General features: G+C 35.2%; 1 protein-coding gene across 1 annotated transcript; it reads right to left on the bottom strand.

Annotated features, from left to right (window-relative positions):
- Positions 1–5,317: 5,317 nt before the first annotated feature.
- Positions 5,318–15,248, bottom strand: LOC107858535 (alkylbase DNA glycosidase-like protein mag2). The gene is made up of 2 exons (XM_016703253.2): positions 13,950–15,248; positions 5,318–5,736 (listed from the first exon to the last, which is right to left on the bottom strand). Exons 1-2 carry the CDS (start codon positions 15,017–15,019, stop codon positions 5,715–5,717), a joined length of 1,092 nt encoding a protein of 363 aa, XP_016558739.1. The 5' UTR covers positions 15,020–15,248; the 3' UTR covers positions 5,318–5,714.
- Between the last annotated feature and the right edge of the window lie 3,152 nt (positions 15,249–18,400).

Genomic DNA, 18,400 nt, shown 5'->3' with positions numbered 1-18,400 from the left:
TTGATCTCACTCTCATGGAGCTGCTTGACACTGAAGTGCAGATTGATCTGCCTAGTCTTATTCTACAGCACATGCAAAGAGTACTTCTCAAAGATGTGAATGGTCGTGCCCTACTATATGAATTCTAGCTCACTCCTATATTTGAAGAGTTTAGGGTGCCTGTTCAAGTGTGGTCTCTGCAGACCACCAAAGATGTTATAGGGACAGTAAACCATATGGAACTTCCTATTTTAATGAGGAGTGTTGATAATCCTATGCAATGATTAAGGAATGCTCTCGCTGCTAAAACTGTTGAGTTGGAGGCTACTCAAGCTGAAAGATTGTAACTTCTTGCTCAGATTGCTTCCCTTCAAGCTGCTCTCGAGAGTTAAAGATCCTCAAATGCTGAAATTGTGCGAAAATTGACTGCCCTCATTCCCTCTGCTTTCTCTTCCTTAGTTTAGCTCTCTTCTTAGCACCTTAGGACTATTTTTATCTTTGTGGCTAGGCTGTTTCAACTTTTTTAGTTTTTTGGTACTGATTAATTATAGCTTGTTCCTAAATGAACTGGACTTAATTGCTTCTTGTGTTTTGCTCTTGTTTAATTTAATGCATGATGTTTATTTACTCTGTCATTTGATTGTTTTAGTGATAGCTCCTATGGCCATGGATTATTTAACATTTTTTTACTCATTTGGGCCTTGTTTTTCGATGATATCAAAAGGGGGAAGAATAGACTATGCAATGTTTATAACTCATATGTCTAACCTATTTTATTCTAGTATCCTTGTGCTTAAATCCTTTATTGAGTATGTCAGGAATTTAAGAAGAATATTGTGTGTTGTACTAGTTTGTCATCATCAAAAAGGGAGAATTTGTTAGAGAAATAAAGTTTTGATGATTGACGTATGAATGGAACATGTTAGTCATGCTGGTCCACACAGGTAAAAGTGATGAGCAAGGCTAATGATAAAATAATGGTTGAAGTCAGAAGTGGATAAGCAAGCAAATTCAAATATACTTAAACATTTATCACGTGCAGAAAAGAAGTTGGAAAGAAGATAAACACAACTCTTGAAGATTGAGCTGATAAAGGAATTCTACCTAGACAAGGAGACACAATACAACAAGGAGTGTAACTAACTAATAGAGTCCTATTAAAGAAAGAAGATTACATCATCTAAAGGACATCATCAGAGTTGGCTTAAATAGAAGAAATGGTTTCAAAGAGTTTCACTCAAGCACTAAAAAAGAAAAACATCAATCAGCAAATTAGAAGAAGTCTTAAGTAGAACCTGTTCCTTACTTAGAGAGTCGTAGACTTTTTATAATACATTGGCTCTAGAGTTGTAATGAACTATAATTCTAGTCTTAGTGAAGTATAAACTGAGTTAGGATTAGTGTCTTCAAGTTAGGGAACTCGAAGACTTGGGAACACTTCTCTTGAGAAAATTTGTGTTATTGTAGAAATAGGAGTTGCAGTTTAATTCCTAGTTTACAAGTGTCTTGTAATTTGGTGATTGTTGAGGCTCAAGAGTTTAGTGAAGTTGGGGTTAAATCTTGTAGAGGTACAGGTCGTGGTTTTTGATACCTTTCTTGAGCCAAGTGTTTTTTATGTAAAAATAATGTCTTCTTATTTACTTTACATAAGCGAACCACGTTAGTTTAATTGTTCCACTAATAGGCAACAAATAAAGTAAAACAGTAAAATATTTTTTTTGGAAAGTTTTTTTTGTGGGGTTTTGAGGGGGGGGGGGGGGGGGGGGGGAGGAAGGCAATTCATCAGTTGACAGCTGCTACTGTTTTAGCATGGCTGACACCAGTCTTCTGTTGTTGCTTACGCTGAAGCTCCTTTTGCTACTATATTGTTGGACTGCTTTAAATGCCTACAACATCCACTTTTGCAGGAAAGATTTCATACTCTATTCCAGTAATTTGTGACATTCATGTATTGAGTCGTCAAATAAGTTGTTTTAAGAAAGTCCAAGCTTATATACATAGGTCCACATGGTGCCCCAACAGGGTGCGATAAAAGACCAAGTCTATATAAATGTCATGTACAATTAAAGTTCTACGAATGAAGACTTGGCCCTGTTGTGTGAAAGAAGTCCTACTAAGCTAAAACAGCTGAAGCATCGTGTCTTAGAGAAGAATATGGCCATAGAGCACAGTAAATCATTAAACCGTGGGCACATGATTGCTCGCCTATTATGAGTTTGACTTATGTTGTAAAGCAATCTTTTGAGGAAGACATTTGAGAACCTTTATGATATTCTTGTGGATAAATCAGTCGGTAAAGTTTTTTCATTTGTTGTTTAAGGGCCCTTATCAAAAAACTCTAGCAAGGTGTGATTTATTTTCTGAAAATGCTCTTGGATATTTTCATTTTTGTGTTCTTGAATGATTAGTTCAGCATGATTAGTTAGCCCTTTTTCTTCTCCATTTCTTCAGATCTTACCTTTTGTTGTGAGGATTATTGTTATAAGTCATTGATGTTGTCTTGATTCATGTAAAAATGATTTAATTGCTTTAAATGCGCGAAGATGAGGGATTTAGATTTGGATACCTGTTGGTAACGTCGCAAGGTTTTAGGAGCCTTATTATTGAGTATGCTTGATGCATATACACTTTCAATCTCTTTTTTGTCCCACTACGCAAAAAAAAAATTGTTTACGATGATAATCAGCAAGGTTCTTTGCTTATGAGCACATGTTAATTTCGATAAGTTATCGATTCCAACTAATCTAGAGTTTTGTTCTTATAGCTGCACATTTCCTTAAAAAAAATATTCTTTTTAATTGATAATGCGGTGCCATTTGTTGAGCTGGGGCTTACACATTTCTTTGATAAAACGTATGTCTCTTGTGTACCCTCGACAGAGAGCTACTTGTTACACTATGACCTTCACACTGTAGAGTATGAAATTTGAGTCGAGAAAAGTGTGAAATTCATGAAAGTGAAAATTGTAGACAATAGTGTAGTCTATGTTATTATTATATTTAAAAGGGTGTGTTTACGTGTAATAAATGTCACAAATTCACAATATTTGTCTCTTAAGATGATTGAATTTCTACTTTTCAATAGAGCGGGGGCGAACTGATCAACGAGAAAGAGCCCTACTCACTACAAACGAATACACTACAAGATTCTCTCTAAAATTCATTTGGATTGTGTGAATTTGAAGTTTGTGAAAAGCCAGAACTCACAAGTCAATGAAAGCGAAGAAGACAATGTAGTTGGTTCATATATGCAATTACTGATCTAGTTAAAGAACATGCCCGAAAGTGACTACCTCCTGCCTATCTTTCTGCCGAGCTCTCAATTCTCTATATGTTTCATGTATTTTTTATCGTGTAGAATGTGCATGATTATTTACTTGACCAGTATTAAGAGATACAAATGGTTGAATTTGCTGCAGAACTTGGGGAGATCACAGATACAGATCACTTTGTTATTTTTCTCGAGAACACATGATTCAATCAATAAAGATTTACTTATGACCATCATATTTCCTCTTATTAATGTTACAATATATATACATCCTCTATATCGATTTCATCTTGCGATATACTCTTTCCTTTTAATTGTCGCTACTAGCAATTGCAAGCCCTTCTCTTGTTAATTGTATTTTCAGATTCCTAAATAAACTAAAGATGCACTTTTAGTTACAGGTTCCTTCAATAGACTACTTTAACAATTTTACTGTAAAACTGAACTTGTATGAACCGCAGTTACTCTTTAAGGATGTAGGTTTTACTCTTTTAACCATCTGTTAGAACTCCCTATGCATATTTGATTCATTGAACCAACAGCAAAGAACTTGAGTATGTTGTGTTCAGCATATTCTCTAATTCATTTCGTGGAAATCTCCTAATCTTGGAATTGAGGCGTAATTGGCGTTGTTGTTATAAGTAGTTGCTGAAACAATACTCTTTTTCCACTTTGTAATTCATACATGTACAATTTGTTTGTAAGAAGATACCCTCACTACACAGCTTCTTTAATTTGTTTTGACATTGCTCCTAAACTGGTGATATATAGACCTGAAAGCCCATCAATGGAACTGATACCAATCTTTCCATAAATATTGATTCCATCCTATTAATATATGTACAAAGTAGAACTGTTTATACTTCACACATGCACAAAGCTGAAACTTTCTTAGTTACCAGATTATTGATTCAACATAAACGACTACATATAGAATTCAGAGTACTATCTAATGCTCCTAGATGGCTAGATTGAATCTGAATTCACTTCTCCTCTATTTCCCAGGTACCTTTGTCAAATGCTACAAAGGAAGACAAAATGCAGCTCCATGTAAATAGTGTAGCGTGTAAATATGCAATGTAAATAATGCAATCACAAATATAATGCAAATATATGATTGCCAACCATATATTGTCTATTTGTAAATAATATATATGCGTTTAGCTTGCAAAAATATCTCAACATTGGACTCGTGCTAGCATGGTCATCACAATCTAAAATTCTAAAATTCAAGAAGACGAGGATAATAATCAGTCATTCAATTTATTTTTATCCATAAATATGAGTGAGTTGAGCACTTCATTTTTCCCTCATTCATTTTGAGTCTGCCCATATTTTATCTGACCCACCTATTTGTAAGCACAAGTGTTGAGACAGTTTGATATTCGCGAAAGCAGCTTATCAACCAATACTCACACCCACTAGCGTTGAGCCAGTAGTGTTGTTTACCACCCATAAAATTAACGACAGCTGAGAAATACATAGTTACGTATTGATACTATGTCCTCTTTGATGCCCATTAACCATTTCACCATGAGAATTTTTTACTTTTTTTTCCAAAATTTTATTCACTTATCCCGAAAAGTGAAAACAAGTCATGAGAATTTTTTACTTTTTTTCGAAAATTTTGTTCACTTATCCCGAAAAGTGAAAACAAGTTGGAGTTGTACTTGGAGTTGTTTTCACTTTCTTCACTCCCACTTCTCTCCCAAAAATTTAAAAATAACTCCAATTTATATTCATGGTCAAATACAACTCCAATTCCAACACAAACTCCAAAAAAATGTGATTTTCATGGCCAAACACCTACAAGCCAGCGAAATAACCAAAATCTACAAACGTAGAATTAAGCCCCATAGTGCAAGTCCCACTAGTATATCCTATTTGGTTGAAGAAGCAAAAGACAAGACGGAAGTTATTACTTATTACCTTGTTGGAAAAACAACTAAGTTCTGGCTTTATTATATGCTCAACATACGAGTCTCACCATTTGAAACCAGCGTATCATCAACCAGATGGATCTCAAATACCGCAAAAGCAAGAGTAAAAAGGAGAGAAACAAATACGCTGGCTGTAACACGATTATAGTACTAACATTTATTTATGGTACATCACATTGCTAAAAATCATAACACAGTTAGAAGCTGGCTTACTCCAGTGCTTTTTATATTCAAAGGAAGCATGAAAATTGAGGGGGAATTTAAATAATAGTAATTGTGAGCATAGTGTACCTCTTTACCCAGAAACTGCAGTTCCCTACATCAATCTAACAAATGAGGGTCTGCCTTCTAACCGAAGAAGCATAATTGCTTGCTATTACAACTTCACAATCTCCGCAACATAAGCTCAGTACAAACACATGCTAGAGAATCTTGGTGCACAGGATCTTAGGGAGCCTCTTCTCTGTTTGAATTCTTCTCCAGCCAGCCTTGGAAAATAGCTTAATCAATATCTGAACACTGCTATCATTGGCTCCAAATGCAAGCCCTGAAAGCAAAATGTTAAACGATGCAAAGATCAATATGCTGGTATGTCGTCCCAAAACCTAAAACATAAACAGCAATGAACACTAAACAAGCAGATAAAGAGCAAGGAAGAAACTTCTATCAATCAACTACATCTCATTCTCACACTAAATTGCAGATGCTGTATCAATAAGACTATTCTTTCCCCTCATTTTGGGCCACCTTTTCTTCAACCAAATAGGCTCTTTATGGAAAAATAATGAATCAGTGTGTAACATTGGAAAACGAGGAAAAGCAGCACAAAATACATCGCAGATACACCAACTACCAAAAGTAGCACAAACTTAGGCAAATTATAAAAAGTAAAAAAAGGAGGCACAAATCAAAAGAAATATTTAAACCCAAGAGGGATTTAATTGTCCACATGCTCATTCATGTGGGATAGGAACATCCAAGAGCTATGCAAACAGGTGTAATATTTGGACAGAGAATCCAATGCCAAAGGATTTGTGTCTCAAAGAGGATAACACTACTCTGTTTTCTCGGCAAACACTCACAATTCCATACTGTCCATTTAGAGTGCCTCAGTGTGACTATGATGATGAGCTGATCCCTTCTCATTCAACTAAATCCTTCTACAAGAAAGAGAGAAATTAAATCTTTCTACAAAATGGAAGATTGATGTTTATTACTATTTACTTCAATTTGGTTAATAATATTACTTCATAAAGTAGTTTTTTTTTCCATAAATAAATAGAGCTCCAAAAGTAGAGGAAACTAATGTTAGTTTAGGGTTTAAGGTTAAAGGATCTTTTGGCTCCAATAGTGCATTTGCACCTATGTTGTTTGAACTCTTCAAAAAGATCGCCGGGTTGAGTGTGTCGGATCCTTCAAAAGCTATGCATTTTTGGAAGATACAACATGGGTGCAGCAGCTTTTATGGAGGGCCAAGCAACATAGCTTTGCACCCTTTTGCATGAAAGAAAATATTGAAAAACTAACCGAAAGTTTATTTGAGAGAACGGCTAGGAACGAAAATATCTATAAATAAACCAAAAGTTTATTCGAGAGAGCGGCTAGGAACAAACCACACATACCAGAATGGCCTAGTTAAAAAAAATTTAAGTAAAGTATAAAGGGTCGTATTTTCCCCGTAAGATCTATTTTTCACCTCAGATGATATTTAAAAAGGTCTAGAAGTAGGAACAATCAGGCATATGTTAATGATGTTGTATTTTTTGAGAAGGGTAAAATATATTTCAACAAAACAACACTAAGGCAATGCAGAGGCATATTTACAAGAAGCATAAACCATGCTATATCAACCTAACTTCACTGTGAACCTAGGCAATGCAGGGCCGCATTTACATGAAGCATGTCTACTAGAGATTCTGCCTTCCACCACATAGCTTTCTTTACTCCAAAAACGAAACAAAACATACAGTTCATTCTGAAATCAGTCGTCATCCTTCGCTCTTGTGCTATTTTCTCCAACGAATTGTATTTGTCTTCAATCACACTAGCATATCTCTCTTCCATTGTGCAGCATATGCAAGAGAAATCCTCCACTTCAAATACAATGCGAGCTGAAATGAGGTTGCCTTAGCTACTGTGGTGTACCTATGCCAAGAAGCACACCATAGCCAGAGTCGACGGCAGGCCAAAGCTTGATGTACAAAGGAGCTCTCAAGCTGAAGCAGAGAAAAAAGCCTACGATGGCTAAAGGAACCTACTTTGATAACCCTACGAGGAAGTGTTGCTCATTAAAATCAATTTCAAATTTCCGATTACTGCTCATCCCAAGGCAGGTGGGCTTAGATAAGAAATATAGGAATTTTTTCTCTATATCAATCCTTCGATAACGGTATTCTTCTGCAGCACTAAATGCTATTGTAATGCCAACATAACCGAAATATTTGAAATGGTTGTTAGCATACTCCATCTAAGTTACACAATGTTGATAAAAAGTTGCCATAACTAATCCGTAAGAAGGGAATGTAGGAACAAATGATTGTAGCTTTCCAATATTACATGCAAGGAACTTAGAGAACATAGTAGAAATCCCATACTTCTCAGGGTTTCTAGAGTTAAGACAAGATTCTCTTGCCACTAAACATGAAAAGCACCACAACACATGGAAAATTAGGATATATCACCCCTCCAAATGATAGGAATCTATTCTGCCAAGATATCACCTCCTTGAAACCTTCCACAGTTATTCTTCAAAATGGGACTTAATTTTTTTTCATAGAAAACTGGACACCCCAAGTATGTGAAAGGAAAAGATCCCTGATTTATTCCAGTGGGTCTCTTCTATCTAGCCCTACTACTGATGGAGTTTTCCTATGCAAGTAGAAATAAATCTTAGTAAACCACCCTAAAGGGACCTTGAATTTCCAAATATACCTCATTGGCCATTCATCTATTATCTTGATCAGAGTTAGATAAAAAGAAGATGATATATTATCCCGGCCTAGCACTCAAAATGTGGAACCCTTACAAGATTATATCAAGGCAAAGGAGTGCATAAGAATTCATATAACTGAGCTCTTATCCATCGGACCAACTTTTTTCCCCATATGTCCCAGTTGGGTCAGATGATGTCATAGGAAGAGTGCACAAAGCAGGAAAAAGCCTAGTCGTCAGTGGGGCCAGAATTTCATGAAGGATGTTCAAGGTTGGATAAGAAAATAGTTTCGAAAAAATGGATGCACCAAAACTTGTTTTGCAATATTAGCAATTGACTTTTTTCTAATGAATGGATCCACTAAAAAGTTTAAAACCAAAGTGTGTAATATTTAGCTCTAATAAATTCATATTTAATTTAATTAATATGAAGTGAAAGGACGGAGCCCAAAAAAGTAAGAGAGAGAGAAGAGGGTTCAATCTAGACAAAACTACTTTCATGTTTTAAGCTTTCATGGGCCTCTGCCAAGGACAGCGATAGAAGTGAGACATGAAGAACAAAGAGCAGAATCGACGAGATCTTTTTACTTTCTTTGTGGAGCATTTTTGCTTTCGATTTTGGCGGAGTTGTAGAACTACTTTTAAGTTTTATTCAAAAAAGTAATGAAAAGCAAAAGAAAGTCAAAGATACATTGTTTGGGAATCCAATTGGCTATTGATACTTTTATTCTTTTTATATAGAATTTTACATTGTTGGTCACTAATTAAGAATTATTTAATAAATAACAAATTATTAACTATTATAGCACAAAATCACTTAATTAACAAATACAGAAAGTAATAATTATTACTCCCTCCGTTTCAAAAAGAATGACCTACTTTGACTTGGCACAAAGTTTAAGAAAATAAAGAAGACTTTTGAATCTTGTGGCCTTAAATTAAAGTTGTGTTAAATGTACCAAAATGCACTTTAATCTTGTGGTCCTAAACATGCCATGTGGAAAGTTGAAATTAAAGTATTGTCAAAAGGGGAAAAGGGTCATTCTTTTTTAAATGGACTAAAAAGAAAAGTAGGTCATTCTTTTTTAAACGGAGGGAGTAGTATATTAAGGGGTGAGGTTGGCATTGGTTCTTTAAAAATAAAAGTGGAACTAATGCAGCTACAAGGAATCGAACCTGCATGCACCTAGGCTTTTCTTGGACGCCTTCCACCGCCAAGCTACAAGTGTTTAGGGTGCACAAATCTTAATATATAACCATATCAAGTAACATTTTACTCACATACGTAGTATAATTTTCCCGCGAAGGGCGTTTGCGCACCCTCGAGACATTGTAGCTCTACCCATGCTAGTTGTCCTAGACAGTGTTTTTCTCTTCTAAAAGGAGTTCAGAATTTTAAAATTAAAAACAAATTGTACACTTCAAGCACTTCTCGCTTTCAATTGAGAAGCGCTTGCTTTTCACTTTGTGCTCATTTTATCTAGGCTTTTAGTTTAATGTTCTTAGTCAGTGGATGTGGTTATTCGCAAGAACTTACTGAATCCACCATTTGGGCTCAAGTGCGCTTCAGTCTTAAAAAGCAACAAACCTGCACCTTGTTGCGCTCGCTCGATTTTAATACACTAATAGGGAAACTATTAATAGGATTTTGGTTTACATGACTTGTTGTGGAAAATGCTAGTCAAAAAAGTTTTTGTAACTAATCGTTTAGGGGATTTTGGTTTATTATTAGGAATTTTAGGTTTTTATTGGACAATGGGAAGTTTTGAATTTAGGGATTTATTTGAAATATTAAATAACTTGATTTATAATAATGAGGCTAGTTTTTTTTGTGTTACTTTATGTGTTGTTCTCTTATTTGTCGGTGCAGTTGCTAAATTTATCCAATCCCCTTCATGTATGGCTACCTGTATGCCATGGAGGGGCCTAATTCTCTTTCGGGTTTTATACATGTTAGTAGCAGCGGGAATTTTTCTTGCAGCTCGGCTTCTTCCTCTTTTCAGATTTCGCCTTACATAATGTACTTGATCTAGTATCCCTTTTATCTCTTTAATGAACCCATTTTGGATTTCCCTTGTCATGGAGCCAATTATTAGTTCAATCTCTTTTCCTTGGATTGATTATCCCACTTTTTTGTTAATTTATGTTCCTCCCTAATTCAATTTATTGTGTTGCCCTTTTTATCCTTAAATGTCATGTCCGAGGAATTAGTCCACAATAATATCAGGAACAAACCCCAATATTCAATCCTACGGGAACAACAACAAACCTCGATTAAAGCAATTCAAAATTTCACCTTCAATCTTCACCGGAGTTCCACGTGTTGTACCACAATTATTTCCAAATTTCAGCTAGTGTTTCGAGCTTCCAAACACGATACAATCAGTTTCCTAACTCAAATTAGCATACAAAATTTCGAACTCAAAAGCTTCAGTACAAAGCTCTCTCAGCCAACACTGGTGAATTCAATTTTCACTCAAGCCTAATCCAAATTCATATGTGAATCAGGAACTCCTCACAAACATAGGAACTAAGCCCAGGAGGCAAGAAATTTGATCAAACCTTGATAAAATCAATCAACCTAGCTCATCTTCTTTGCCAAGTTAGTTGTAGATATTTTCGATCGAACCCAGTTTAAACAAGCTTCAATCGACTCCAAGCATCAAATTCAAACTTGAAAATCAATTTTCAATCGCACTAGACAACACCCATTCGAATTGGACCAATATCTTCAAAGAACTTTCAGAATTGAAAAGCTGTGGAAACACATCAATAGTGAATTGCAGATTTCAGAAACAGTAATTAAATTCAGATTTGGGTTTTTGAATCATCCAAACTATCTCAGATTAGCAAACCTCAGGTATCAGTGGTGAAGCACAAAGAAAAATAGTGAAGAACAAAATGAGTTTCGAATTTCGATATACATATAATAATATTTGTTTTAAACTCAAGCAGTGGCCTGCAACATGAACCGAAAAGAAAAGATACAGATCTCTATTTTTTGGAACTTCTTTGATTTTTGATAAAATTCATTTACTTAGACAGTGTCACAAACACTGGTACCAAGATGATATGAACTCAAACACGAAAGGAATAAAATGGAACAAACAATTACAAACAAGATAGCATAAAGGATAGTATACAAGAAATTAGATCAGGATACACAAAAATTAACAGAAAGAAAGGATATTCAATCCCAAGGGAGAAGAGATTGAACTCATAATTGGATCCATAACAAGAGAAATCCAAATTGGGGTCATTAAAGATATAAAAGGGATATTCCCTGTACACTCAGCAACAGGAGTATCATACTCATTCATCAAAATCTAGACTATGCTGAATTAAGTCATTAACCGTAAACTATGCTATTTATAGCAGCTACTAATGATTATTACAAAAATGGCCAAATAGGCTTTGATTGTTTGTAAAGTTGACCATCATACTTGACCTCTTATAGAGGCTCCTTTACCTTGATATCATGTTGTCAGGGTTCCACATCGTGAGCGCTAGGCAGAGATGTATCAGGAGGTAAGAAGATTTAATAATGAAAATCTACTCAGCATCTTTGAGACGTTAAAAATGTTTCCAAAGTCTTGACAAAGTCAAAAGCTCTCTCAAGTTCCTAATCATTCAAGAATCTTCAGAAAATAATATTCCATCCTTGTAATCCCCAAACTGCTTCAGGTTTTGCTTCAGGTAGTGAAGCAATGCTAAAAAGATCTGGAAACAGATCTTTAAGAGAACCATGTCTTGAACAGTTATCGCTCCAAGAACTTTTTCCTTCCATTCCCCCATCCACCTACCCACCCCCCAAAACCCACCCTTTATAGTGGTATTAGCAGCCACGGAATTCCAGTAGTCTGCTAGAGTCCAAATCCCAACCCATAAGGACTGTTGGCAATGCAAGCACCAATATCCATCTCAATCATACTTGTCACAAATGACCCTTCTCCACAAGGCAATAACATAGCAATTTCATAAGTAAGCTTTGGTTCTGTACCTTTACGATTCTTGATGCACAAACTTCCTTTGATTTACTTTTGATAAGTGTGTTTCAGCTAACCAAATGGATAGCTTTATTGTCTTCGTTTCCTTGCCATATGAAGTTCCTCCTTTATACATCAATTATTTTCCTCACGTTGCAAGATAAAGGGAACAAAGACATGACATATGTAGGAAGTGCATCAAGTACACACTTCACTAATATCACTCTTCCTCCCATAGAAAAATACTGGCTCTTCCAGATTGCTAATCTCTTTTCACATCTTTTAAGTACCTTATTCCAGATTTCATGAGCTTTACTTTTTCAGCGCAAGGACATCCCTGAATAAGTAGTTGGTAGAGACCCCACCTCACAGCTCAAATTTGCTGCTAGAACCTATATATTAACAATCTCTTTGACTGGGAATAGCATATTCTTTCTCCAGTTAACATGAAGCTCAGAAACAGCTTCAAAGATGATTTGAATAAGCCTTGCGTGTTTAGGTTGATTTGCTTTAGCATCACAAAAGACAAATGAGTCGCCTGCATTGAGGAGATGAGTGATTTCAACTTCGTCACCCTCCCCATTAGAAGCTTTAAATCCTTTCACCCATCCTTTTCCTTTAGTTAATGGTGTTATATAAATTAGGCGAATTCTAGTGGACAAGGACTTGTTGCAAATAAACAATAGTGAAACCATTGATACATAAGGCTAAAAGCAAGGTCTCTCAAAAATTTACAATTTGTCTGTCACTTATCTCCTGACAGGCTGCTAGAAAAACATTTAGGATCCTCGTCCCAGGATTTTTGCCTCATTGGCAAATGGTTAGACCCTTTAAAATCTTAGACCCCAAGGTTTTTGCCTTATAAACATGGACTAAATCCCTTCATTACTGATTCATTGTAATTCTTGCACGAGTGTTCTCTAACTTGTATGATTTAGCCGACTGAAATCTACCGTTTTCCCCCCTCCTCCCAACCCCACACATTACTGATAGAATGCCAAGGCCCAGCGTTACCCCGCCCCATACACAGGTACTTGTGTAGGAGAAACATCAGAGTAATAGAAGTCACATACATCATTATTCAACATGAGTAGCCACATAAACTAACCTATCAAATCGGCTGCATATTAGCTATATGTCAATCGACTATTCTTCAAATCTAAATTAGTCGAGGTCAACTATATGTATCAGCTCATAGCCTTTCTGCTCTATTCCTCGAATCTAAACATTTGCAGCTGTGGTTTGGATTACCACCCACCCGTCTAAAGTACAACTCTATTTGGGTGATTGTAGACCAACTTACCAAGTTGGCACATTTCTTAGTGGTAGAGACGACTGACACAGCGCCACAATATTCCAGATTGTACTTGAAAGAGATTGTCCGTCATTATCTAATTCACATATGATAATCCCCACAATATAATTCACGTATAAATTGTTTGCAAACCAAACAACCTCCAGTGTGGATAAATTCTTGCTCTATTCCATTTAAGGAGGGGCATGACTAAGTTCAACATTTTTATTCTGGCAGGAAATTAGTTATTTATATTCTTTGGCATCATTGAAAAAGAGAGTGCATTAATAAATAGCATGTTAGGCTAGCTAAGAGAGGTATTCTATCTTTCTCTTTTTGCTGTTCGGCTCGATAGAGTTGTTTAGAATCCTCTTCCAGCTTCCTCTTTCCAACAAACATGTAATGAACATTTGATAGACTGCAGGAGAAATCAAATTTAAAAACAACAGGAAGGCAACTGAAGCATAATGAAAGGATTAACAACCATGCTACTCCAGAATACAATGCAGAAACAACTACAATTAGCTCATATATAGAAAGGTCAAATACCCAAGATTTTCAATGCCATTAATTGGTTCCAGAAGCTGCAGTTGATGTTGCTGAGCTTCCTGCTGTGTCTGAATTTGCTGCAGTGTGTGCACATTATCACCTTCAATTGGTGCTGCTGTAGTAGTTGGAGTCCCTTTCCCTTCCACTAACCGCCACATATACCACGCCCCTGCAGATCTATAAGGCTTCCATTTGTCACATAATTGCTCCATCTGCGCCGGTCTTGGCAATTCCTCCAAACCATGTAGCATTTGCACACCTTTCCTGACTCCCAAGTCACTAACAGGCAAAACATCTGGTCTATGAAGCGAAAATATCATGAACATGTGCACTGACCAAGAACCAATACCCTTCACCATCGAAAGCATTGTAAACAATGACCTATCATCCATCTTTACAAGAGTTTCATCAGACAAAATCCCACTTCTAAACTTGTTTGCTAAGTCATAAAGATAACTAGCCTTTCGCCCCGAGATACCAACTTGCTTAAGCTGTTGAGCAGAGAGGGCGAGAACAATGTCAGGGCAAACAGCGTCCTCTCCTCCACAAAGGGACACAAAGCGAGTGTATATTGAAGTGCCTGCTTTATAAGCTAGTTGCTGATAGAGAATGCTCTTGCTAAGGGCTAAAAACGCAGAATGGTGCAACTCAAATTGTGGGGGAGGAAGTGTATCTATTAAGGAAACAAGAAGCGGGTCCACAGAACGGAGGTGCCGGATTGCATTGTCGATTTCTCCATCAGCTGATAAGGGTTTAATGATTTGGGGAAAAATCCTTGATGATTTCGGTGTACTCTTACGACGACTCTTGGCGGTTGTACTGGTAATCGCTACGGTGGTTGCTGTGGATGGTGATGGTACGGCGGTGGTCTGTGGGGGTTTTCCATTTGAGGTGGGGGTGGAAGAGAGCTTTCGGATTTTTTGGGGTCGAATTGGGATTTTGGAAGGGTTAGACGGATTTGGGGAGACATCAACCGTGGAATCAGAATTGGGTAGAGATTGTGGTTGTGGCGGGGGTGGGGGTTGAGCTTGGGCTTCGGTTAATGTTTGTACTTGGGTTTGTTCACCCATGAGTGCTGAAAACGGATGACTAATATTGCAAGTTTCAGCTGGAAAAATGACAGCGGCGATACGGAAAATGGTGGAAATGGGGTGGTGAGGCAGCTGAAAAGTCCGATGGTGGTCAGAGGAGTAGCTGAAAAGGAGAGTAAGCTGTGCGGTATAGTAATATATTAAGGTGTGATAAAAAATTATCAAAAATTGCCGACAAAAATGAGTCAAAAACCCTTCAAGTTTCCAATAAACAAAAGGGGACAAGCGGGTCCACAAATTTAAAAAAAAAAACATAATTGTTGGACAATTATATTAGTTATCTGAAAAACTCAGTTGTTGAACAACTTTGATAATTATTGAACAACTTTGGAAAGTTATCGAATAACTACCAAAGTTGTTCTAGAAGAAGTTGTTGGAATGAAAAAACTTCAAAAAAAAAAAATTGTCCCTCCCACCTAATTTAAAAATATCTAATTTAAAAAACTTAAAGACTCTCACTTAATTGGATAAATTCTTTGTACTTTTTAATCCAAAGTCCCTAAAAATGCCTCCCTATTGTCATTTCCTTTTTTGGTCAAATTATAAATATTTTGTACTCCTAATTAGTGCTACCTCCGTTTCAAAAAGAATAGCCTAATTAGATTTGACACGCAATTTAAAAAATAAATAAGACTTTCAAATCTTATGGTTTTAAATTAAAGATATGTCAAATATATCAAAATGTCCTTCAATCTTGTGGTTTTAAACATGACACGTGAAAAGTTAAAATTTAGAAGTTGTCAAAAAAGAAAAGAAGTCATTCTTTTTTAAACGAACTAAAAAGGAAAGTAAGTCATTCTTTTTTAAACGAAGGAAGTAGCTTTTTGTACTCTTGTTACCCATAAAAAATAGAGAAATCTTTTGAACTCTCAAACTGATTTCTTAAACTAAAACAATAAAGGGTGATTTGGTAGAGTATATAAGAATAATGTAGAATATAGGAGTTGTTTGGTAGAGTGTATTGGAAAATATAATGCATGCATTAATTAATGTATACTATTAGTATCTTGTTTGGTACGTCTTTTTGCTTATACTCTATTGTGTATTGATGTGTGTATCAGTAATACACATCATTTTCTATGTATTAGTAATACAAAGACTTTTAACACATGCATTAACTTATTAAATGACTTTAATACCCCTCAATTTCACTTTCAAAATATTTCACAATTTCTTTTCTCGCCATTTTAATTTCCAACAGTGAATCTTCTCAAAATATTTCACAATTTCTTTTCCTACCATTTTAATTTACAATAAAGAATAGTTGATTTAAATAACCGCAACATATTTTTGCTTTGCTACGATGGTCTTTAAAATGATTAAAAAAAATTCTTGAGACTATTCTTTAATTTTACATCTTGTATTTTATTTTTGTTTCGACTATGTTAATCGGTCGGCGTAACATTTCATGCACAAAGATGAATGTCTTGCAATTAATCCAAAATCTCTATATACTAGTTCAACAATATTAATTATATTTGAGATTACAAAAGAACATTGTTGCAAAAAAAAAGTGTACAAAGTCAAAGAAGGGTATTTTTATAAATAAACACTTCTTTTATATAAATTATGGAAGATATATTATTTCTTATATATCAAACCAAACAATGTATAAGAAATAATACATGCATAACTAATATAAGTATAACCAATACAAGCATTACTAATACATTATATTTTGTATTGTTCTTATACACTCTACCAAACGACCCATGTGTATTAGTAATGCTTGTATTGGAAATGCATGTATTATTTCTTATACATTATTTGGTTTGATGTATAAGAAATAATAATCTTACATAATTTATATAAAAGAAATGTTTGTTTATAAAAATACTCTTCTTTGAATTTGTATATTTTCATTGCAACAAAGTTTTTTTGTCATCTTAAACATAATTAGTATTATTGAACTAGTATATAGAGGTTTAGACTTAATTACAAGACCTTCGTTTTTGCGCATAAAATATTATGTCGACAGATTGACATAGTTGAAATAAAAATAAAATACAAGATGTAAAATTAAGGAATAGTCTCAAGATTTTTTTTTAATCTTTTTAAAGACCTTAGAAGCAAATCATAAACATATTGTAGTTATTTAAATCAACTATTCATTATTGTAAATTAAAATACTGGGAAAAAGAATTGTGAAATATTTTGAGAAGATTTACTGTTGCAAAATAAAATGGTGGGAAAATGAATTGTGAAATATTTCAAGAGGGAATTGAGGGGTAGTAAGGTCATTTAATAAGTTAATGCATGTGTTTAAAGTTTTTGTATTACTAATACACAGAAAATAAAGTGTATTACTAATACACACTTCAATACACAATAGGGTGTACAACTAATACTTGTATTAATTATACATAGACAAAAAAACGTACCAAATAAGGTACTAATAGTACACATTTTACAATACACTCTACCAAATAACCTCTAATGATGAAATTTTAACTGTATGGATTATATAGCTCTAGCTAGGAAAATTGTTCATAAAGCTAAGAGTATGCCTCACTTGGTATGTTTCTGTTCTTTCATATGCGGTTGAAGACTAATCTTTTTGAGTTAGTAGCTTTCATCATATTTTTGTTGCCACATGTTTTTGTTGCTAAAATATGCTTTTTATTCCTTTCCTTTTAGATTTGGTACTAGAGGAACATGGCCTGTGTCAATACGGGCCCAACATTAAGATATTTTGATTATGTATAATAAGTACATTGATGTTAATTCGAATTATGAATTATAAAAAATTACAACAACAACATACCCAGTATATTCCCACATATTGGGGTCTGGGGAGGGTAGAATGTACGCAGACCATACCACTACCTCAGGTGAAGTAGAGAGGCTATTTTCGATAGACCCCCGGCTTAGGACCGATAACAGTATAACAAACACAAAAGATAAGTGCATATAAATAGTACGATATGCAAAAATAAACTATGCATATAAACTAGTACGATATGCAAAAATAAACTAACATCGCTAGCCAGAAGATAATAATACAACCACAACACCACGAACAAGAAACTTCAGACACAAAAGAACGCTTCCTTACTGTTACCGACGCACTCCCACCCCCAACCCTCTACCCTAATCCACATCCTCCGCACCTTCCTAAATGTACTAGTAATCAGAATTCAGAAGAAAATCACATTAAAATTTAGCAGAAGGAAATGTTACTGGTAAACGATATGAGAATTCTGCAACAATCATCACTTCCAGGACTGATGTTGCAATAGATTTTTTTCTTATAGGGAGGAAAATGCAAGAAAATAAAATGAGAAGATCCAGCATACACTTCACTATTCTTTTATCATATTTCCTAACAATGCTTAATTCTATGGATATGTTTGCTGCAAG

Source organism: Capsicum annuum, chromosome 2 (assembly GCF_002878395.1).
Source record: "Capsicum annuum cultivar UCD-10X-F1 chromosome 2, UCD10Xv1.1, whole genome shotgun sequence".
Lineage (NCBI taxonomy): Eukaryota > Viridiplantae > Streptophyta > Magnoliopsida > Solanales > Solanaceae > Capsicum > Capsicum annuum.
The sequence above is the reverse complement of the archived record's forward strand: the minus strand, read 5'-3'. Positions and strand labels throughout refer to the sequence as shown.

Coding starts and splice junctions, on each gene's coding strand:
- LOC107858535 (XM_016703253.2), bottom strand. CDS start 15,019: ATGGGTGAACAAACCCAAGTACAAACATTAACCGAAGCCCAAGCTCAA. Junction 5,737..13,949: donor AATGGCATTGAAAATCTTGG/GTATTTGACCTT, acceptor TTTTGCTTTCAG/GGCTTGCATTTGGAGCCAAT.